Source organism: Bubalus bubalis, chromosome 2 (genome assembly GCF_019923935.1).
Source record: "Bubalus bubalis isolate 160015118507 breed Murrah chromosome 2, NDDB_SH_1, whole genome shotgun sequence".
Lineage (NCBI taxonomy): Eukaryota > Metazoa > Chordata > Mammalia > Artiodactyla > Bovidae > Bubalus > Bubalus bubalis.
In genome coordinates this window covers 82,670,608-82,695,475 of record NC_059158.1, presented here as the reverse complement: position 1 = coordinate 82,695,475, position 24,868 = coordinate 82,670,608, and the positions used below count along the sequence as shown (strand labels likewise).

General features: G+C 40.6%; 1 protein-coding gene and 1 non-coding gene across 7 annotated transcripts in view; one reads left to right on the top strand and one right to left on the bottom strand.

Annotated features, from left to right (window-relative positions):
- Positions 1 to 11,479, top strand: part of CSRNP3 (cysteine and serine rich nuclear protein 3) — a 203,361-nt gene extending 191,882 nt beyond the window's left edge. For all 6 annotated transcript variants that reach the window (XM_006065133.4, XM_006065135.4, XM_006065134.4 and 3 more), the window contains one exon: positions 969 to 11,479. In XM_006065133.4, the coding sequence (XP_006065195.1) occupies positions 969 to 2,021 (1,053 nt within the window). In that variant the 3' untranslated portion in view covers positions 2,022 to 11,479. The remainder of the gene's footprint in view (positions 1 to 968) is intronic.
- A 9,650-nt stretch (positions 11,480 to 21,129) lies between these two features.
- On the bottom strand, positions 21,130 to 21,201 carry TRNAC-ACA. The gene has a single exon. It is a non-coding gene; the product is annotated as a tRNA-Cys (tRNA).
- Between the last annotated feature and the right edge of the window lie 3,667 nt (positions 21,202 to 24,868).

Below are 24,868 nucleotides of genomic sequence, written 5' to 3'. Positions count from 1 at the left end.
GGCCAGGATGACTGGGATTAAATCTGCTTTCTTCTCTGTAACATGGGAAATTCCTGAGCTTGAATAAGGTAGCAAGAAAGGCAAGTTCTTCCTGGTCTGCATACAGATGGGGTCTAAGACAGTAAGCATATCTTAGGCGTTCCTTGGGATGCCCAGAATTCCACTGAGTGAGGACCTCAGTCTTACACCCTTTGCTGAACCCAATCACTCAATCACTCCAATTATTGGAGTAATTCGGGGTATTGATTAAATAAGCAGCTTCTCTAGAGAAGCCTGTAGTCTAAGGGAGAGCAGGGGAGGGGAAGCCAGCAACTAAACCAGAGTCCACCAGTCAGTCATGAATGTGCATACCTCTCGCAGCCCCCACAGTGCATCAAGTACCAAGGACCCAAAAGAAGAAGACAGTGAACCAATGCGAGTGAATTATCAGGCTGCATGAGACTAAATGGTGTCTCAGGCAGAGAAGTTCATTTTATAATAAGAAAAGAAAAAACTCATGGCTAGTGTGAGGAGTGTCATGTTATTTAGACTAAAAATAGCAGATGGGTATGAGGGCAGTAAATTTGTTTAAAATTGGGCGTGTGAGCTGGCTTGCTGCTGAAAAAAGAGCTCAGGAAAAAGACAGAAGCACTGGGGGGTGGGGGGGCGGGGGGAAATGGGGCCGAAATTAATGGGCAGGAGAGAAGGGGTAAGGGAGGATGGAAACAGAAGTAAAGAAAGCGCAGGAGGGATAAATGGATTAAAACCATACCATCAACTCATTTTTATATGGAGCATAGGTTTAAAATTAGTTTAACCCTTCTGTCCTAAGCCTTCACTTCCCCTTTTGTTTCTGTTGGCTGTTTGTCATTTATTCTGGCCTAAGTGGGTTTGTCATCCCAGATTCCAAGGGTTTGCCGTGAGGTACCGGATTTTGATTTGATTTTTTAAGAGTTCCAGGAGGGCTAATCTGTGTTCTTCCTCCCAAGGTGGATCGAATGTCTTTCCCCTGTGGCTGCACTAAAGAAGGATGTAGTAACACAGCAGGTAGAATTGAATTTAATCCTATCCGTGTCCGGACTCACTTTTTGCACACAATAATGAAACTTGAACTGGAGAAAAACCGAGAGCAGCAAATCCCCGCGCTGAACGGCTGCCACGGGGAGATAAGTGCGCACGGTAGTTCCATGGGCCCGGTGGCTCACTCCGTCGAATATGCTCTCGCAGACAATTTCGAGATTGAAACGGAACAGCAGGCTGCCGTGCTGCACCTGCAGTCGGCCGAGGAGTTAGACTGCCAGGGGGAGGAGGAGGAGGAGGAGGAGGAAGAGGATGGCAGCAGTTTCTGCAGCGGAGTCACGGACTCCAGCACGCAGAGCCTGGCCCCCAGCGAGTCCGAGGAAGAGGAGGAGGAAGAGGAGGAGGAGGAGGAAGAGGACGACGACGAGAAAGGGGACAGTTTCGTGGAAGGTCTGGGTCCCCACGCCGAGGTGGTTCCTCTTCCTTCCGTCCTTTGTTATTCCGATGGCACCGCCGTCCACGAGAGCCACGCAAAGAACGCTCCTTTTTATGCCAACTCTTCGACCCTCTATTACCAAATAGATAGCCACATTCCAGGAACTCCCAACCAGATCTCTGAGAACTATCCGGAAAGAGAGACTGTCAAGAGCGGTACCCTCTCGCTGGTGCCTTACACCATGACCCCGGAGCAGTTCGTGGACTACGCCAGGCAAGCCGAAGAGGCGTACGGCGCCTCCCACTATCCAGCCGCCAACCCCTCCGTCATCGTTTGCTGCTCCTCTTCGGAAAATGACGGCGGCGTGCCCTGCAATAGCTTATATCCCGAACACAGGTCCAGTCATCCTCAAGTGGAATTTCACTCATACTTGAAAGGCCCCTCCCAGGAAGGGTTTGTCTCTGCGATGAATGGTGACAGTCACATTTCAGAGCATCCTGCTGAAGATCCTTTGAGCCTTGCAGAAAAGAGTAGATTGCACGAAGAGTGCATCAAATCGCCTGTGGTCGAGACTGTCCCTGTTTAGTAGTTTAAGTTATTCTAGGACCAACTCTTCTCCTATTTAAAGCACTGTATTTAATTGGATTTCCTGGGCTCGTTGTGGTTTCAACTGAGGACCAAGAAAACTTGGCCCGTGGTGAAGCTTCCAGACTGTATTTTGTTTTCTCCTTTCTAGCTATGCGACTGTGCCATTGCACAAACGCAATCTCTATGAGGATTTTAAATGATTTCAGACTGTTTTGATAGAAAATGCTAATTTTAAAAAAAGCATATCTCACAGTTGCCTACCTGTCAAACTGTGTGAAACCTGCCAAGCTGTGTAGATCAGAGCTCCAAGTTTTGGATTATCGGGCCTGTGCAAGATTGTTAACTGAGACTGGGAAATGAGATTTAGAGTCCTAATTTTCGATATATCTGAAGATGATGGTGACTTTTTAATGTAAAAGTTATTATTGTAAGAAAAAGATTTAATTGCCCCACGTGTATTTTATTTATGGTAGCTAGAAGTCATGTTCTGATGAAAACGAACTGCAGCATGTTCTTTTCAGCTGAAGATGCATAGTTAGTACCACTGAGCATGCCCACATGGATTGCCTCTGGAATCCATTCACGTTTTTATGATCATGTCTGATCAGATTTGCAAATACTTTCTTAAGGGTGAAATAGGCCTATTTTTGCTATTTTGGACAAACAAATGAGTCTGTATGTGCAGGTCCTTACACAGTTTTCTCTAAAGTCAAGAGTTAGGACAATCCTCTGGTGAGGGCCTAGTTCATTGCCCTCCCTCAGCTGACTCCAGAGATGGAGGTAGAAGGAATTGCCTTTCTTTTTTAAACACAGCATCATCTTGGTTCTTAGCTTGGACAGCACCTTCAAACTCTACTCCCCTGCATCAAAATGCACTTTAGTGCCCCTTCATGGTACCTTGTGAGGGGTGGGGACTAAGAACTCTTTGAGATGAAAAATTAAAAACAAAAAACATTTTTAAAATCTGTAACTATTATAAGGTTCATAGAATTAAATAGAGGAATCAATCCAATGATACTTTATGAAGGAAAAATGACCTGTTTTCCTTCACCACTCTCAAGACCTAACTCGGTCAAAGCAGAGGAGGCTGAGAAAACATGGAAGAGACACAGCCTCAGCAACCAGCCTTTTTCTACAGCGTGATCAATCCGTCTCTACAAAAATGAGTGTTTAATGAAATTTACACTTAGTGACTAGCTGACTGAAGTGGGGGCCTCTACCCAAATACTCAACTAGGCCTTACTTTTCTGAAGCATTTTGATTTCTCTTGCCTGGGACAATTAGCAGAACAGTCCAGAATGCATTGAATACTTTCTAATTACCTCATGTTCTCTTATAAAAGGGGACAGATAGAAATAAAACATGCACTCCCCACCTTTAGATTATCTGCACTTGGTTCGTCGGAGGACTTCTAAGATCCTGTTTTCCTGTAAATTAGTTTAGGTAACTAAATAGTGTGTTCTAACTTTTTAGTTCCAATGCAATATGACTATGCTAAATCTGTTTCATATTTTTGACCTTCTATTGTTATGTCATTTCACATTTTATGCCTCTTTGAAATGTGGACATGCCTTGCTATTCAGTGACTGCATCACTACTTATTTTTTGTCTCTTAGACTTGGATGTTTAGAAATACGGATATAAATACATTGTAGATCTCAAGTCCTTAGAAAAATACTATTTTATTTCACTGAATTTAAAAATGTTTGGTCTAGAGAAAGTCCTCCAATGGAAGAGTTTCTACTAAGACTTGGGGAAAACGTGTTTACTTGGCAGCTCTTCCACTGTGCAGTTGGTTACAGCCCCTGCTCTACCCCCACAATGAGCCAACCCAACCTTAGAACCATTAGTATTAATATTAAAGCAGCTTTGGGCTGGTCTTTATGGAGGTAGCAGTAATGGGGGCAGGGATGCTCCTTTTGAATGACAGGCCCTTTGGGCTATTCAGATTGGGGTTTTGCTCAAATCTTGATAGCATATCTCATGTTGTCTGTAAAATTACAGTTTTTAGTGCTTGATCTCCAAAATTTTCCCCCTATCAATACAATCTAAAGAGCACAGGCCCAAAGAGAAAATGACAAGACACTATTGTTCCTTCATTTGAGCACATGAAAAATCCTGTGTGCCATATTGATTAGACCATTGCAAGCCTTTGAAATAGTTACTTATGTGTGAAGCACTCAGCGTATGCTTGGAACACAGTGCGGCAGAGTGGGGCAGAAGTGTCTCTGTGCAGAATTGAAGGGTAGAATGCCAGTCTAGATTCTGAAAGGATGGATATTTAATTCAGTTCAGCTTTATTTTCACAAGAAGGTTGACACCTACTTGTTTATGTTGGACTGGGACTCTGTTTTGTAGCTTCATTTCCAAAAAGATGCTTAATCTAGAAACAGGAAAACAAACAAAAAACAGAGCTTTTCCCCTATCTGTCTAATTGGGGTCAAAAGTCACTGCTACACATTATTAACCTTCCAGCCACGAGAGCTTCTGTTCCAAACATTCATATATATATTTATAACCTAACCCCTAAATATTGCCTACATACACAGATTACCTATGAAAACACTCGCACACATGCCTCCCTCAACACACACAGTAGGTGTAATACCACACATTACAGAATGACAAATTTTAGGCCAATAAGGAGTACTGAATTTTCCCTACCCTAGCATTTGGTTCGGTTTTATGATCTACAACTGTGGTCTGGAAATGAAGATGATTTTTAAAACTATAGTTTAAATATACTGGCTCAAAATTGTAAATGATACTAATGGTAGAATCATTTCATTGTTACTTTTTCCCAGAAAAGCAGAGAGAGCACAGTGTGCCATTTGACTTTTTTTTTTTTTTTTTTTTCCATTAATAGATCATCTATTCAACAAAAAAATGCCCACATGCCAGGAAGGGCTACAGTTTTTCTAAGCATTTTTAAATGGGGACCAAGAGCTGGACGCAGCCAGTGGATTCTTCAGATCTTTACACGGAGACACAGTAACCTGACCTGCAGCTGTTGTATTACCCCCGTAGTATAGCTAGCCAAATTATAGTCTTGTTTTGACACACGGCTTTTTAGTCATTCACTGTCAATGGCAAAGCTCCGTGCTTTAGTCCCTGTTGTTTTAGCACCAGCCCTCTACCTTTTATTAGGGTTTAATTCCCAGTTAGAATCCAGGCCAAATTGATTTGCAAGTCAAGTGGCTGGAGCAGCTTGCATTTCCTTTGTCATTCTAGGCTTCCTCTGGGAGAAAGAAATCAATCAAAGAGATTTACTTTTTTTCCCTTCTCTTGATCATTGATTATTTAAGACATCAGTAAAATCCATTTGTCTTCTGTCTTTTGGTTAATTGAAGAATATGGTTACTTTCTGAAAGCCAGTCTTTTCTTTGTGGTGAAACAGCATTTTTCCCAGAGTGCCAATCATGTATAAAATTTGAAGCTAATACTTACTAATTAATTTTATTATTAAAATCTTCATAATCATATATAGCCCAGCGATACCTCCCCCAATAAAAACAATAAATTACAGAAACACTGGTCACACATTAACAAAGGAAAAAGGAGATTATAAATGATTATGTTCTTTAAAATTGTATCCTCTGACAGATGATTTCTAGGCAGAATTCTCGTTTGGTTGTCATTAAGGAAGGAAATGAATGATTTATTTCTTATTAACTGATATATCACTAATTCTTTGGTTAAACTTCTGAGATTGTTGCACAAGTCAAAATCCTTTGGTCTTAACATATTTACAATGTGTTTATCAATTCTTTCTTTTAACAAATATTTATTGAACATCTACTATGTTAGAGGAACTGTCCTAGGTGGTTAAAAAGAGGGGGAAACACTACAATTCTAAGGGATTATGATAATGATGAAAAGTGGAATGAAATAATCAAACCTCATTACAGTCCTTTTAAGTTATGACTTTATAAAGTGATGTTAGAAAAGATGACATCAATTCTTGTCTGACTACATGAAAACTGCAACTAAAAAAGATACTTCTTAAAAAAAAAAAGATACATCTTTTGCCTAAATTAGTAGAACTCACTGGATCCTCCTACTTCCCTCTCTATCTGAAAGTTATGAATTAAATTTGGCCACAACTAGAAGAACTTAACCCAATGAAAAAGAGATTTTCACATAATTGCTTCTTTGGTGTTAGACCTAGGTAAGTTATACTAAATTTATACCAGCACTCCTACCAGACAGTTTCAAAGGCAGGTTGACTCACACATAACCCAGGAAACCTTTCAGGAAACCTTTGAAGCAACAATGTAGAACACCATCACTCATTTCTATTTACAAAGAGCCTATAAAATAGCTAAGCTTGAGTTCCTGGTTCCAACAGCATTGCCTTGCAACTTGTAGAAAACAGGTCACTCGGCATCCTTCTAGCCAGGGATTACAAACCATTGAATTAGCAGGTAGAAAATCGACATCCTCCAAAGTTAAGAGACTACCCTTGTAAAAGGTGCCACAAGACTTCCATTTCTCCAAATACAGACTTAATCTTTCTCTTCAAATGGCATCTGCTCCTTGTTGTCTCAAGATAGTTCAGAGTTTATTATTGTAGTCGATGTATAAAATACCAACCTTAAATGGGAACTAGCTTCATGCTTTCAAAGGCAAGACAACTATAATTCAAAACTGGAACTAAGCTATGAGTTCTTACCATAACCAACACCAAAAACTAAAGCCTTAATCACTCTTGAATTTGCAACTACTGATTTCATTATTCATTCTGAAATCTGCTAACTTGTGCTTGAGTAACTTAAATGCCTAAGCCGAATGCCACAGCTCTGCGCAAACAGCACAGCTCATCAGATGTTTTCTGTAGCATTAAAGAATGTAATTGACTTAATTTAACTGAATATCAGCAATTTGAAAACTCACTAGAATTATAGAAATTTTGGGTGGGGTGAGAATGGACTATAAGCTTAAAAAGTTATGGTATCTCCTAAGAATCAAAGTTTCAGCTGAGCTGAGAAACTAGAATTTTATTTTACTAGAAAAACTGGATTCATAAATGGCAACCCAAAACCTAGAAGTTACAGTGTGGACCCTCACAGCCCAGTTGGTGTTCACATCTGTGACCTACTATTCCCATCAATTACATCTTCCTATCTAAAAATAATTTGATGCTTTAAAAAAAAAATACAGAGCTACAGCATGATAAAAAAAAAAACTATTTTAAAGATGTAAACACATTTTATATTAAAAAGACTGATAGATTCTTGTCAAAAGTTATGAATATGGAAATGAAAGAGCTCTTTAATATTTCACCTGCCAAATCTGTATATTGAATGTGATTATTTAAAACAGTTGTTTCTGGTTTTATTTCAACCCCTCTCCTACAAAAGGGAGCAAGAGATTCCTCCCTTTCTAACAATGCAAGTATTTTGGGTTTTTTCTTTCTTATCAGAAATTCAAATTGAAAAGCTTGATGTGACCTGGGTTTTACTTGATAAGCAGCCCTGGGGTTAGTCTAACTTTGCGCTGTCTGGATAGTAAGTGTAATAATGCCTTGATTTCTGTATCCTGGCAGTGGTGATTCAGACAGAATGATGGGAAGCAGGAAGGTCTTTACAACCAGATTCAAAACCTAAGCCAGTTCATTTTTATATACAGTTTTTGTAATCTAACATATAGCCTGCGATTTTAGTAAATTCAGATACTTGGTACATTCATGGAAAATGAATTTCAAAGATTTAAGTCAGGTTGTTGACTACTTTCTTTCACTTGTGATAAATATATCACTATACAGGGTAATTGTTTCCACTTGATACTCTATACTTGCTTATAATTCAAGAAAAGCCAACTCTAGTGTGTCATTTTATTTCATCTCATAGAAGCTTCTGGCAGAACTGAAGTTTCAAGAATGTAGAATTTATGTTGGACAATGCTTGTATTCAGCGTACTAATGGTGGCATTCCTTTCTTTGCATTACTCATTACCATGGTAATAGTCAGCTCAGTTCAATGACTCATTCTAGTGACGTGTGAGGCCGCTTAAATATTTTTAAGCTAATATATATTGATTAGAAGGGTTTAGGAGAAGACAAATTTATGATAGAAATTAGCCTAGCCTTTGTCTAAATTAATTTATGTGACCTGTTTGAATGACTTCAGTTGTAATTTTGGAATACTTCTTTGTTAGATATTCTCCTTTCTCTTGTGGCTTTCTCCCAATATTTTTATCTGGCTTAGCAGGATATTGCAAGTTATTTATTAATGAATATTTTTAGAAGGGAAATTGACTTAGAAAATATCTCTTTAAAAATTGTCTAGGAGCGTCTATCACCCAAGCTCTTTATCAAGCTCTCCTGCCATGTTGGGTAGGACCAGAAATGACCCTGTCAGGGGTGTGACCTCCTAATATGGTTTTGTTGTTGTCTCGAAGTAGGGAACCTATACAAAATAAAATTGAAATTTCTAACTTTGTAGCAAAATTTATCCAATTTTGTTTTGTTCCTTCTTTTTATGTTGGCCACCAAGCTTTTCTCCTCAGCCATAAATAAAGTGCTTATCTTTAAAAAAAATTCAAAGATCTATATACCATTTTGAAAAGATACTTAAACATGAAAGAGAAAGAAGAAATGAAATGAAATCCTTATCTGAATTCTTCTAAAGAGGAAAAACCCAAATATCTAAAACTAGAATATAAATTGCCCAAGGTTAGCTGTTGTTTTGTTTTTAATTTAGTGTTGATCCTTGAATGTTTTAATGATACCCAAATGATTTCTGAATATAATTGATTTTAAATTTTAGTAGTTGGCAAAGTCATTTCATCTTTACCATAACCAAATAAGGTCCACTGCCACAGGTTACTGTCTGTCTTGATTCACTAGGCACTAGTCATGCCAAATGGGTATCTCAGCATAGTTTCATCTTTTCAAAGATACTTAAGATGGCCAACTGTGTGTGAATAATGGAAAGTTTGGGATTCTTCTGTATTCTTCAAATTTTATAGCCCTGTGGCTCCAGAGGTCATCTAACTCATCCATCTACCTCTAGGGGAGACTGTCACTCAGGCATGCCCTACAGGATAGATACCCATCTATTCTTAACATCTCTGGGGAAGATGGTTTCCTTAGCAACACAATCCAGTTCTCTTAGGCTTTTCTCACAGTAGGAAAATGTCTTGGCCTGTCTTTGTGAACTAGGCACCTGGCAACAGATGTGGTGATTTGGGCCATTGTCCTGGGAGCCTCAGAAAGTTGGGTTTCCTTTACCTTTGGTGTTTGTTACATTTGATGATTCCCTAAGACTCCTAAGAAATCAGAGTTTTAAAAATAAAGATGTGGATATTGGGACAATGTTCAGTAACTTGACCTGCTCATGACAAATATTGCTATAGTTTTTGGTTTGTTTTTATCTTCTTTTTTGTTTTGCCATTGCTATATCAGGAAAAGTGACTGTTTCAGATCCCCAGTGACAGATATCAGAACTAGGATCAAGTGACTCCACTTTTAAACTGCTCAATTTTCTGAGAAGTTACAGTTACAAAAAGGGAGCATTTTCTCCCTTCTTGCATCCAAATAGGTACTTTCTCATTCATCTTTCTATACCCTAAAATGACAAAGGAGAATCTCTACTTTTCCCACTTTTTCTGGGGAATGGACTGGCGATGGAGAGTCTGGTGTGGGATAGAATGACTCCAGAGAAATTATTCAGCCACCATTTGATCCCAGCCTTTGTTCCCATGTTTTGGAAACAGTGGCTGCTTGCCTTCTCAGGGTTCCACACAATGATTTAAAAATGTGTTCTCCTGACAAGGCCTGAAAACAGAAGGAGGAGTCCAGGAGGGTGGTGATTTTTTTCTGATTACATCACTTGATCCAAGCACCGCCTGCAGAGAGCTTTTTCTGTTTGTTCAGAGTTGCCTCCAGCTTGGAGTTAGAACCAGCAGGAAAATAAGGAGCACCCTGGAAATCAATTTCTCCTCTCTCTACAGGATTTTTTCCAGTCTAGGTACAGCTGCTTAACTCCCCCAACTCAGATGATCTTGTGAATTGACAGCCACATCCATGTGGTTGCTCCCTATAAATAACATTAGGGGAAATAACCTTTTTTTGCTTTAAAAAAAAAACAAAAACCCTATATATTGCTTATGTAAAGAATGTTGAATCATTTGGCCCATGTTTTAATTGACTCTAGACACCTCTTTGGAAATAAGTCTGAGGCGTAGTTTGTGAAACATGTTTCAAAAGTGTTTGATGTAAAATAAATGCTAGACATTTACAGTACAGAAATAGTTTAAAAAAAAATGTAGATTACAACTCTGTTCCTAAGAACCTCAGCCTTTATTGTGTCTTAGTAAAGCTGATCTGCTTTCATTTTAGTTTATTGCATTTCTGGTGTAATAGCCTCTTAAGATAGAACTATTAATACATATGTACTGGTTAATGCCTGTTAATGCAGAAAATGGCACTTTGTTATTTCAATGTGTTTCCCTCAGTGTCACAGGGTATAACAGTTTGATAGGAAAAGGTCATCTGACATTGGTCAAAAATGCATTCTCCCCATTTAAAATGTGTATGTATAATTGGTTGCATAGACAAATGTCACCTTTTGCAGTATCTTTATCTTGATCATAGTCTTAGACATCAACTGTGTGTCCACTTTCCAGCTGCCATAGAAATTTGGTACATTTGCAAATTCTGGTGAAATTTTGTGAGCTGAATGTAATGGTAGATCAAATGATCCAAAGCACTTGGGTGTTATCCTTCAGTCTACATTGAACCATTCGGACATTGGGAATGGTCTTTACACAAGGGAAGTCTTTTGAGAGTATTTGTGGGTTTTTTTGTTTCTTATCTGTTGGATTTCACTGGCAAAAAAAAAAAAGTAATCTAAACACAGTGGGATCAATTCACCGTATAACATTTTCTATATTGTGATTGGTTTTATCTTTTTGTTGACTCTTATTATGACCTTTACTCAATTTCAACAATATTTCAACAGATACTTTATTACTGTTATGCTCAATATAATCACTTAGAAAGGTTGACGGGAAGAAAATCAAACTACAAGTCATACATACCTTCACTTTACACTAAGACATCATGTTGTATGTCACATAGTTTCTAGATTGATTTCTCTTGTGTATAAGTTATAACATCAAAGATGCCAAAGGGTATATAAAATAAGCTACAGTAATAGTCAACAGAACTTAACCTGGACCTTATGTTGTAATAATTTATTCATATTAGCTGTAGTCTTCTGTATTTATATTTTCAGTATTTATTATGAATGACATGGAAATTCGTGTATTTATTGTGGCTTTTTATTGCAGTGTGTATATATATATATATATATTACAAATAAGCATTTTTAAGTCTTATCCTTAAGTTTCTTTTATTAGTGGCACTTGTATTATGCTGTACTTTTTATTATATATTATACAAATATCTTGTCCATTTGTTTGCAGCAGAGTAAAACCAGTTTCTAAATTGTATCTACTGTTGCATTTTGTGTAAATCTTTTGTTCTTACCTTCAAAGCGGTCACACACATACAAGAATACCTCCCTCCTTCGGTATAACAGATACATTCCTGAAAAGTTGTGTGTGAAGCCAGTTCCTGTGAAATGACTCAAAGATGTGCTAACTCTACTGTGATTGATCTCTAAGTGGAGATGCTTAATAACATTTTTCTTCCTCAGCTGTATTCAACCCTTTCATCAAGTAATGACATGTAAACAAATATGAGGGCCAGAGAGGAACTTCCTATTCCAGTGAAATTGGGGAGGATATTTTTACCAAGACAAATCCAGTCTTTTGTAAGTAGTATCCTGCAGTTCACATGTTTAGCAGTATTTGTGTTTTGCTTTGCTTGAAGCGGAATCGGTGTGATTTGGTATTTAGAATATGTACACATAGGTACACATACATGCCTATCTGTTTAATCATGCTGACTCAACGTAACCAAACTTCTTTTTATTGGCAGTAGAATGAAGAGAAAAGAAAATGGATCCTTCCTAATTTCCTATTATGTACAGGTCACTGTCTTCAAACAACTTGTTTTTCTTACATTTGAACACTAGATCTATATTTTTGAAAGTTAAATCATAATATGTGATTGATCACCCCGAACACAAATTTGATCATGCTGCTCACTTACTTAAAAAATCTGTGGAGTTCCTTTCTCATTGTTGACAAGATAAAACACAAACTCTTTGGAATGTACCCAGGGTTTCCCTGATAGCTCAGCTGGTAAATCTGTCTGCAATGCAGGAGACCTGGATTTGATCGCTTGGTTGGGAAGATCCCCTGGGAAAGGAAAAGGCTACCTACTCCAGTATTCTGACCTGGAGAATTCCATGGACTGTATAGTCCATGGGGTCACAGAGTTGGACATGACTGAGCGACTTTCACTTTTGGAATGTCACCATGAAGCGATGTAAGATCTGGGTACAGCAAATCTCTCTAGCTGTTTTACTTGTCAGACTGTTTGTTCAATTGCCCACAGACAGACTGCTTAGACTTTGCCGTTGCTGTTTTTGTTCAGTTGCTCAGTTGTGTCTGACTCTGCTAAGTCACTTCAGTCGTGTCCGACTCCGTGTGACCCCATAGACGGCTGCCCACCAGGCTCCCCCATCCCCAGGATTCTCCAGGCAAGAACACTGGAGTGGGTTGCCATTTCCTTCTCCAATGCATGAAAGTGAAAAGTGAAAGTGAAGACGCTCAGTCGTGTCCAACTCTTTGCGAACCCATGGACTGCAGCCTACCAGGCTCCTCCATCCATGGGATTTTGCAGGCAAGAGTACTGGAGTGGGGTGCCATTGCCTTCTCCGTGTGTCTGACTCTACTACACTATTTTTTCTCTGCTTCCTCCTTTGCCCAGAATATACACCCCACAACTACATCCTGACAGCACAATTCTAGTGAGTACTTATTTTTTGAACAAAAACTCAAATGCCCCTTCAAACTTCATGCTGCCTTTCTGAATCTCCTGGATGGCCTGCTTTTTTATGCTAAATGCAGATGCTACGGGTGGCACTAGTGGTAAAGAATCTGCCTGCCAGTGCAGGAGACGCAAGAGATGCAGGTTCCATCCCTGGGTAGGAAAGATCCCCTGGAGTAGGAAGTGGAAACCCACTCCTGTATTTTGCCTGGAAAATTCCATGGACAGAAGAGCCTGGTGGGCTACAGTCCCTGGGGCTGCAAAGAGTCAGCAGCCTACGTGACTGAGTAACAGCACAGCACTTCAAGTCTCACTGAATTTATTTACCTATTTACTCCCTCTACAGGACTCCCTGAGAACCAAAAACGTGTCTTTTTACTCACCATGTACTTGGCATCCAACTTAACACCCAGAATATAGTAGATGCTTAAAATATGTTTACTGATATATGTTCAGTACAAATCTGAGTGGTGCATTAGCAGGAGTTCAGATGAAGGAAGGATGGCTGTCTGAAAGGGTGGAGATGGTGTCAGATTCAACAGGAGAAAGAAATTTTACAGGTAGGGGACATCCAGATTCCAAGATGTGGGATGGCTTGAGGAGGGACTGAGTCAGGACCAGGTCACCCCCTTCTGTGCAGGGTAGAAAGACGCTGCTAAGAGCAGATGATATACCTGGAGGGACAAATGAACAATCGGATGAGGAAAATCTATTCAGATATTGTAAAACTCTGAAGACTAGTCTGGAGAGTCTTCCTTTTATCCTTAGGGAAGGAGGGAAATCTTGAAGGTGTTAGAAGAGGAGGTTCAACCAAGTAAGAGTGATGCTTAACAGTGTGAGAGCACAGTGGTTGCAAGATGCAGACAGTTTGGGAAGATGGGAATGCCAGAGTGGAAATCTTCCTTGTCGCTATTGAAGTCGCTACTCATTCATCAAATCATTGTCAAGGGCCTACTATGTTTAGGACATTTTGCTAGACTACAAGGGGGCAGCATGAACAAGACAGGTCCCCTCCAGACAAGCAAGGACAGGGATCCAGACGATTATGGCAAAGAAAAGGTTGGTTATTTGAAAGCCTGCTTGGGTGAGAGAGATTAAGAGCAGCAAAAAGATGGTGAACTCAAGACACTACAGGTGGAGCATTTAAGTGAACAGGGAAGAATTCAAGTGAATAGATAAATCATGAACAGAAATTAGTGTTACAAGGAGGTGTGTTCATTTTGGACAAGGAGTGTTGCTGGAATACTGGTGAAAATACCAAATGGACAGAAGGAAATAGGAATCTAGAACTTAGATAAAGATGTGAGATTGAGAGTGAAAGGGTGTTTAAAGAGGTAACTGAAGAGAGAGAATGAGAATGGTACAAAGAAGAGGACTGAACCTCGCAGAGCCTGGGGTTGCAGGCTGTGCTCTCCAGCAGAAATGCTGAGATGCAGTTTAGCAACCAGGATTTTCCTTAGGGACCAATGCTTGTGGAAGCTTGAGGAGGACACAGGTAAGGAGGAGATCAAGCTACAAAGCAGATCCAACAAAGCCCCAGCCAGCCATCCCCAGTTGGGTGCTCTGGACAAGAAAGGGCTTCTCCAAGCTTGGGGGCTGAAAATGGTTGGAACTTTATACCCACCCTACAATCAGTCACTGAACGTGGTCCCCCGGGAAGGGAGTGCTCTGGGGCAAGTTGGTCCTCTGTAGTAGAAATGCCCCAAAATAGAGCTGCACACTGGAAACTGTTTACTGAGCACTCTCAGAAGCTGGGGAAGCCCTACCCTGGAGGGGAATTCTTAAAGGTGACAAATCTGTGTCTTTCACAGACCACAACTCAGACCCACTTCTTCATTTAAATTTCAGGGAGCAGGCCCTCTGGGATTCAAGAAAACTTAGAAGAGCTTGGTTAGGAGAATGAACTACAGCTTTTGCCACTGCGGATGGTCTTAGAACCACCCCTGATACACATCATCTCCCTCGTTCTCTATACATTCCACTTTCTCTTCAGCAACCATTTCTGCTAATCTCAGTGGCTTCCTTGGTGGTAAGACCCAGGCCCAGGAGGCATCCTAATGGATAGTTCTTCCTGTTCCCACTGTATAACAGTAAACCCATCTCTTCCTAATGATCAAGATCAATTACTTCTACTAAGATGGCAACTCTCCTCCCTGCCCCAAATGCCCAGGCAGCAGCTTACATTCTATGGGAATCTTTAGTCCCCTGATAAAAGTGTGCCCACTTTGAGAACTGGGACCTCCAGCCTGGCAGAGCCTATAGAGTTGTGGAACAGGACGCAGAGTTTTCCCCAGTGGGTCCTATTAAGTGGGGCCACTTCTGCTTTCACCCTATGGAAGAAATGCCTGGGTTCCTAGACCCATGTGTTTTTTCTATTGGGGATGTAATAGTATATAAAGATCCAGTGTATAGACTACATAACCCCATCCTATAGAATTTCACCTCCAAACTTGCACTCCAGCTGCACCATTAGCAGGCTGGTCAGCACTCTGTCCGGTCGGCAGCTTCTGCGTCCATGATATGGCCAGGGAAAGCTCATAGTCACAAGCCCACTACACACTTCCTTTCCTATAAGTTAGCTCACTGTTCTGATATGGTGTGATAGGGGGTCTCATATGAGCAGATTAAATATACTGTAAGCCTTGCAGCTAAGAAAACCAAAATCAGACTTGGAATATATATATATATATATATTTATATATATATATATATTTTTAAGTTAGAAGCAAACAACAGCAGCAATGAAAAACAACCTCTTATCCATCTAGGATGTAGGAAGTCCAATGTAATTAATCTGCCAATAAGTGTCTGGTTAGACTTCTGGAAAAATAGCATCATATCGAGGGCTTACCATATTGAGTCTCTGTTGCTGGCATTTTGTAGTTTGGGCAGCAATGGTAGCTTTATCTACCTTGGTAAATGGGAGGCTGTGCTCAAGGGGCCAGCATAACTTTCCTGTCTCCCACTGCTGCCCAATTCACGGGCCCATCATGGCAGCACTGAAGTAGACAATGGCTGAGGCTCACTGCCGTTAGCTGGCCAAGTTCTTCTGCCTCCATCAGCATAATGTGAGCCACAAGGGTGAGTTCCACACACAACTTTACGTTTTCTAGTAACTGCATGGAAAATAGTAAAAAAAAGATATTTCAAAATACTTTTATTCACCCTTATATTAAAAAAAAACATTTCAATAGGTAATCAACAACAACAAAAAACACTTTACGTTCCTTTTTTGTACTCCTAAATCTTTGAAGTCCAGTATTTTCACCAACAGCATGTTTCAGTTTGGACAAGCCACATGTGGACAGTGGACAAAGTAATAGGCAGCATGGGTCCATAGTGCCGTCTCGTGGCCCTTCTGCCGTGGATGCTGTCTGGTCAGTGTTAACATGAAATACCACAATCCTCACACTGTGTGCCCACTTTCATATGCCCACCCGCATGATCCTACCCCAGACCTCCTTTTTCCTAATCTTCTGATCTCTCTCATCACAGGACCCTGACTAATCAGCCAGGCCATTCACTTCTGTTCATGATCCATATATCTTAACAGAGCCATTTTCCCTTCCACACCAGAACAGCCAGGCACACCACTGATGCTCTGCCCATATGAAATGTCTTCCCCAGCCACTATCTTTCAAAGCTAACCTTAAGTGACACCACCCTTATGGCAGAAAGTGAAGAAGAACTAAGGAACCTCCTGATAAAAGTGAAAGTGGAGAGTGAAAAAGTTGGCTTAAAGCTCAACATTCAGAAAACAAAGATCATGGCATCCAGTCCCATCACTTCATGGCAAATAGATGGGGAAACAGTGGAAACAATGGCAGACTTTATTTTGGGGGGCTCCAAAATCACTGCAGATGGTGACTGAAGCCATGAAATTAAAAGACACTCACTCCTTGGAAGGAAAGTTATGACCAACCTAGACAGCACATTAAAAAGCAGAGACGTTACTTTGCCAACAAAGGTTGGTCTAGTCAAGGGTATTGTTTTTCCAGTAGTCATGCATGGATGTGAGAGTTGGACTATAAAGAAAGCTGAGCACCAAAGAATTGATGCCTTTGAACTGTGGTGTTGAAGAAGACTCTTGAGAGTCCCTTGGACTGCAAGGAGATACAACTAGTCCATCCTAAAGGAAATCAATCCTGAATATTTATTGGAAGGACTGATGTTGAAGCTGAAGCTCCAATACTTTGGCCACCTGATGCGAAGAGTTGACTCATTTGAAAAGACCCTGATGCTGGGAAAGATTGAAGGCAGGAGGAAAAGGGGATGACAGAGGATGAGATGGTTGGATGGCATCACCAACTCAATGGGCATGAGTTTGAGTAAACTCTGGGAGTTGGTGATGGACAGGGAAGCCTGGTGTGCTGCAGTCCATGGGGTCACAAAGAGTCGGACACGACTGAGCAATTGAACTGAAATGAACTGAACCCTTGAGTGAGGCTGAAGAACAGCTGCCATGCGTTTTGGGCTTACATTGCATCTACTTTCCAAACAAAATTCAAGTTTTTTTCCTCCTCCATAAGGAATGGACATAAGGAATCCTCCACATGGTAGAAGTGTGAGCTGAGTGAGAGGTGCTGGCACAGAGATGGAAGATGGGGCTCCCTGTTCATGCAGCTTCCTATGCCTTCCAGTCTGGTTTGTGCTTAGCCCCAGTCTTTCTGCTTTGATTTTACTGTGGATCACTGGTAGCCCTGCCTTATCTTTAGACTTAGTGGCTTTGTTGGAACCCAACTTCTGAGATCTGATTCCAAAGGCATGGTCACTTGGCATCTCCTAGTCAGGTATTTAGTCTCTACCAAGCCTCAGGAATATATTGAGTTGTTTTTCAAAAGGCATATAAATTACTACTACAAACGGCAATGCCTTGATCCACAGGCCTGGCTTGTGATTATACCACAGGTGCTTGCCCTAACCTCCATACCACATCTTTTGCCATCACCTCTGATGTCATAGCTTCTGCCACACTTTGACACTGCAACCAGGACTTGCTACACAGACCTTGTCTGCTCTGTGTTCACTCAGAGATGGCAGTTTGTCCTATTGTCCAGTTTATGATCAGAGCAGCATTCCCAGGTGTGCAACACGCTGCCTCCAGAACCCAGAGTCCTACCAGGTACTATGCTTCCCTCCTCATGGTAGGAGATGCAATAACTTATTTCTACTGTGAAGGATATGTCTTGGAATGCCCCAGACCACAGGATCCCCAAAGATTATGCTGATGTGGCAGGCTCCTGAGTCTTCAAAGGGTTTATCTCCTGCCCTTTAGAGCACCTAATGCCTCCAGCATGCTGACCATTTATTACTCACCTGGCCTGATGTGCAGAATATCAGAGATGGGGTGGTATTAACTGCAAGATGTCCAGAGAATCAATATCTCTTTGCACTATATTATGACAAAGTACAAAACTAAATGTATATTGTCACCCAATCCACGTGAATGCAAACAATTTCACTTCTCTTTTCTGGTTGGAAGAGAAAGGAATACATTTTGCAAATCAAAGACCTCACTCATGTACCTGAGGTTCATTAGCCTTCTCTAGCAAACGTTCTTTCTATCTTACATAGCAACTGCAATTGCAGCGGCCGCTTGGTTGAATCTGCAATTATCTATTCTCATTTTCCAAGATCTATCTGCATTCTACGGGGACATAGGTGACTTAAGTGAAGATGTGATGGGACCTCCACCCCTGGACACATTAATTTAAGGATAAGACTAATTTTCACTATCCTCCCTGGAATGCAACCTTGTTTATTTTATTTTACTTTGATTGGAGGGAGGGGGAAGGAACAGTTTCAGAGATTTCCTCTTGGCCTTCCTCACTATTATAGCCTTTATCCCATAGCCAAATGTCCTGACTTCATGTATACCAAATATGCCAATCTCAATTATGTGATCTGAGACAGGGGAACTGACCACTGGTGGATCTACAAACCTAGTGGACTTAAGCCAGCCCTGGACTAGGACTCTGTTTATTTCCTGGTTCTTACAGGTCCCCTCTTAAACAGGAGGCTCATGGTGAGGCTTCAACTCTCCAGATATAGTCGAGTCTAATGCAGCATCAAACAGTCCTTAAATGTTGGGATATTCCTATTTCCCTGGTGAACAGTCATCTAAGTAAATGGTTGTAGGTCCCATTTTAGGAGGATTCGGGGAACCATTACCATATAGACTTGTATGATACAGTTGGGTCCTTCCTCCTAGGGACTTAGCCCCTTCTTGGGTCAGTGCATCCTGAGTCTGAAAACTAGCTCAGGTCTGGAAAATGGGCAAGAGCTATTATGATTTTTTTATCAGAGTGATTGCTTTTAGGCTGTTAGTCATCTATCCTAATTTCTTGTGATGGTATAAAAGCTGCCCATCTATTTTGTCAGTAGATACACCAGTATCTACGAGCCATTTCCATAGCTCTCTGTGTCAGGACCCTTTCTTGCTACTCTGACTCTGACATTCATTATGATAAGTGCAACCTTCTGGCTTTTAGCAGTTAGGTGCCCCTACCTGTCCTTCATTGTGTTTGAGTTCCGCTAACCCCAATGGGCTGCCACCTTGGGCATCTGTGGTCCATATACCATCAGTGAAGGGCAAGTGCAGCTCCAGAATCCCATCATATTGACTACTTTTTTTGAACCATTTCTTGTCAGACTGGATTTTAGAGAAACAGACTCTAAAATGGGGGTTGACATGCAGATATTTATTACGTATTAATACCTGTAGAATCAAAGAGGCTGAAGGAATTAAACAGAGGAATAAATGAAACTGTGATGTGAACTCAGTACAGCCCACAGGGAGCCCCAGAGCCAATACGGCCCATGGGAATTGTCCCCTAGTGAACCAAGGACATCAGGTCTTTAAGCCCACAGTGATCAATCATTGCATGTGAGTACCCTGGATTGGTCATGCTTTTAAGCAAGGTATCTCTCTGTAACTGAGGCCCTCCTTGAAAGAGAAACAACATCAGCCTGATATGAATTGGAATGGGACATTACTGTGTCCATCACAAACTCAGGATTCAAAAGAAGGAAGTGAAGACGTGTAACAAGAGCTAAATGTAAAGTGTTGGACTTAGATTTAAAAAATGAACATGTATGTTCACCTAGACCAGATTTATGCTTCATGATAGACTCCCTGCCCTAACCACACCACTCCCCCTACACCACCACCCCGATACCCACCCACACTGTGAAGTGCTAACTTCAGTTCTGGTTACTGCAGTTTAAGAACATCCACTTCCTGAACTGTATTCAGAGAAGAAGGATCAGAATTGTAAAGAGACAAAAAACTATAACGAAAGAGGTCTGCTTAAAGAACTGATGTTTACACTACATAGAAATTTTCTTCGGATACCTAAGGACTCTTGAAATCATCCCCTGTGGAATTAACTGCCAAGTCTCAGTTCAGTTGTCAGTCGTGTCCAACTCTTTGTGACCCCATGGACTGCAGCACACCAGGCTTCCCTGTCCATCACCAACTCCTGGAGCTTGCTCAAATTCATGTCCATCAAGTTGGTGATGCCATCCAAACATCTCATCCTCTGTCGTCCCCTTCTCCTCCTGTTTTCAATCTTTCCCAGCATCAAGGTCTTTTCCAGTGAGTCAGTTCTTCGCATCAGGTGACAAAAGTATTGGAGCGTCAGCTTCAGCATCAGTCCTTCCAAATCAGAACTGATTTCCTTTGGGATGGACTGGTTGTATCTCCTTGCAGTCCAAGGGACTCTCAAGAGTCTTCTCCAACACCACAGTTCAAAAGCATCCATTCTTCGGCTCTCAAATTTCTTTACAGTCCAACTCTCATATCCATACATGACCACTGGAAAAACCACAACTTTGACTAGACAAACCTTTGTTGGAAAAGTAATGTCTCTACTTTTTAATATGCTGTCTAGGTTGGTCATAGCTTTTCTTCCAAGGAGCAAGTATCTTTTCTTTTCATGGCTGCAGTTACCATCTACAGTGATTTTGGAGCCCAAGAAAATAAAGTCTGTCACTATTTCCATTGTTTCCCCATCTATTTGCCATGGAGTGATGGGACCATCACCTCCACTAGCTTTGTTCATAGTGAAAGTGAAAGTGAAGTCACTCAGTCATATCCAACTCTTTGCGACCCCATGGACTATAGCCCACTAGGCTCCTCCATCCATGGGATTCTCCAGGCAAGAACACTGGAGTGGGTTGCCATTTCCTTCTCCAGGGGATCTTCCCAACCCAGGGATCGAACCCGGGTCTCCTGCGTTGTAGGCAGATGCTTTACCATCTGAGCCACCAGGGAAGTCATGCTTCCTAAAACCCAGGCAGAAGTTTTCATAATATAGAGAAAGTAATTGTAATAATTAAAACCAAGTAATAAAGCAGTACAGGTATAAGTCAGCCAGATGAAGGAGTGAAGGGGTGTTTCCAGTCAAGGCAACTGTGCAAAGTTCAGGTTCACCAAACATAAGACCACAAGGGAGTGGCAAAAGGGAGAATGAACATAAAGTCAACACCAGCTTATCAAGGTCTTTGTCTGTCATACTTAGGACTTTGGCTATAAAGCAGTGGTGAGTTTTATTCCACTTGGAGTTTTAGAAGAGTAAGTCCGACAGCAAAATAAAATGGATTAGGGGAGATGTACAAGACAGGAAGCAGAAAACCAATTAAGAGTAGCCATGATCGATGGACCCAGGTCTTGCTCATCATGGTATTTGCAGTAACTGGCATTGTGGCTGCATATGAGGAGAGCCTCAGAAAATCACCATCAAATGAGTAAATGCTCAAGCCAAGTACAAACACTCACCTGAACTAAGACAGTGGCCATGGGAACAGACAGGTGGCAACTACATCAAAATATATGTCAAAGACTGAGTGAAGAAGAACGACGAGGAAGGAGGATACATAGATTTCCTGATTTGTGTCTAGATGTATGCTTGCTCTAGTCAGGAAACACTGGAAGAGGGGTAACCGGTGACAAGGGAAGAAAAGAAAGACTGAATTCTAAGGTTCATCTAATAATCTATGATTAGGAGCTACCTTTGTTGAAATTTCTCGACAAAGTCTCCACTGCTAATGTGCTTTCTTATAAGCATTTTCTCTGCACAAGTTCCCTATGATCAGAACCTCCCTGTCAGTATGGAACAGCCTCTGCCTCTTTGTCAAGCTTTCACTAGTAAAGCAGAGCAGCAAGCCAATTACTGGGATCATTCAGATGAAAATTTTACTTTTGCCTGAATTAGCCAGAGAATTGAAGTATAAATGGACCTTTTCACTTGACTGATTGAGATAATTGCTTCACTTTTCTAGGGGAGACCTATAGCTGGGAGGCTGTGTTTGGTCACCAAAACATGTTTGTAATATGCATTATTGACTTTTCTTGAAACATCTATGTTTGGCTAGGTGCCACACTCAAACGCTCTACCTCGTCTCTTGAGTTATCAGAAACAAATGTGGAGAAATACCATACCGGGAATATTCAGTGCTTGAATTCTTTCATTTTGGGCCAACCTGAAAACACATGCACTCAGGCCTCCAGAAGAAGTAAAATAACATTGAGGGGAGTCTGGGAGAAGGCAGCAGGGCAGGAGGTTGGCTCAGTGGATAAGATGCTAGAAGTGAGAATTAGCTCCAGGTGCATGGAGACAAATGGCTTTTCCTGAAAGACATGGGTAGGTGGACTTGAAAGAAACATGCAATTTACATTTATTATTGGAGAGTGAGAGGAGTTGATAAAGAGACCTGAGTAGGGGCAGGCATTAAAACAGCAGGACTCAGATCAGAGCCTTTGGCCTGGTTCCTAGGTAATAGAAGCTTTTTCTAACAGCGTGGGACATGAAGGATTCCAAAGAAACAGCACAGCAGCTGAGCATTTCTACAGCATTTACTATCTGATGGCCCCCCACTATGACAGCCTGGGGGCTCACAAAGCGTGGTCAGTGATGACCTAGAAAATTCCCTGAAGAGCAAGACGGGCATTAGAAAAATCCTCACAAATGTTCATTCTAGGAGGAAATGTAATGTGTTCGTAATTACTTTGTGATGGCTCCCCTTACTGGCCACCAGGCAGAACGTCCTAGATCCTGTTCTAAAGAGAAGAGGGAGCACACACACTACCAAAGCATCCTCATTAACTTCTAAGTTAACTGCATTTAAAAAAAAAAGGTTCTGATAAAGGAGATTTTATTTTCTGAGGATCAAGATAAAAGGAGAAATTTCAGCCATGGTATTTATAAAATACATCAGAATCATTCTTTGTTTTTTATATTAATGATACCCAGTGGACGTCTAGAGTCCAATGTTAGGATTTGTGATCATAAAGGAATACAATTGCTTTTAACATTTTCATTTTTAAACTTTTATAGTTACATCTAATTTTAAAAACTATTTGAGGTGATGGATGAGGTGCACACACAAGTACACACACGACAGAATTGATATACATAAATGAGTTGCATTTTTTGAAGACTATATGCTTACAATGAGGAGGTTTGGTTGTTGTTATTCAGTCGCTAAGTCATGTCCGACTCCTCTGCGATACCATGGATTATAGCCCACCAGGCTCCTCTGTCCATGGGATTTCCCAGGCAAACATGCGGAAGTAAGTTGCCATTTCTTCCTCCAGGGAATGTTCCCAACCCAGAATGGAACCCACATCTCCTGCATTGCAGGTGGATTCTTAACCACTGCACCACATGGGAAGCCCCATAAGGAGGCTGTCATTGTTCAAAACAATCTTATTTTTTTTTTGCTTTATTATTTGGACTATAACTTTGTGGCAAGTATTAACACATTAAAAATCTATTTGGCATTTTGAAACATCCATAAATCATTCAAAATCAACTACATTAGTTCATGAATGAGCTAGTAAAGTTAAACAACTGTATCTAAAATAGTAAAAATAAAATATATGTTTTCCACATTATTCCCCAGGATTTTCCCCCAAATAATCTTCGAAAGGTTAAATAATGTACTAACTATATATCACCTACCTTTCCCATAGGCTGCGTATGTGTTGTTTTTTTGTATTTAAACATAAGGACTGGAGTATTTTATTTTAAAAATTAAATATCTATATATTAAATTAAAATTTTTAATTCAGTATCTATATATCCTGGAGGAGGAAATAGCAACCCACCCCAGTATTCTTGCCTGGAGAATCCCATGGACAGAGAAGCCTGGTGGTCTACACTCCACGGGGTCGCAAAGAGTGGGACAGGACTGAACCGACTAAGCATGCAGCATCTATATATAGGTATCATCAGATGTCTTTGTGTGGATTTTCTCATCAAGGAGTCTGAGTAGAAAAATTCAGTTGCTAGTGCAAGGCTAATTTTTTACTTTAAACCAAGACTAATAAATTTTGCTGGTAAGATAAATGATACTGGCATGGAAGTAATCACACTATTAAAGTGATTTTTTTCATTTACACTGACCAGTGATAGATTGGGTACTCTTGAGATGGACAGTTTACATTGAAATTGTTCATTCTTATTAGATTTTTCACTCTTTTTTTTTTTAAATTTTGGCATATCCACTGTTTTAGTCAAGAGATTTGAAAATATTTTATGTTTAGCACCAAACAAGCTTCTAAGTCTCATTGGTTTGAAACCTGGTCTCATTTCAGGTCCATCTTTAATGGGGGGAGGGCACTCTACTTCAAGCTGCCCCTAGCAGGTGTTGAGATTGATGGAGCCATGGAACCTTCCAGCATCTGAAACATTGCAGGCAGCAGGAAAAAGGTGGTTAATTATGTACTGATTCTTAAAGATTTCTGGCTGGAAGTCACATAGCAGTTCCAGGACCATTGCATTGACCAAAATAAATCACATGGACAGAAATAGAATTGCATTTTACTTCCTGTTATCTTAATTGACTCCCAACAAAGATAATTTAATCTTTCATAGAAACAAAGGGGCTTGGTAATGATATCCTACTAAGTGCTTGGAAAGAAAGCAAACGCTGAACAG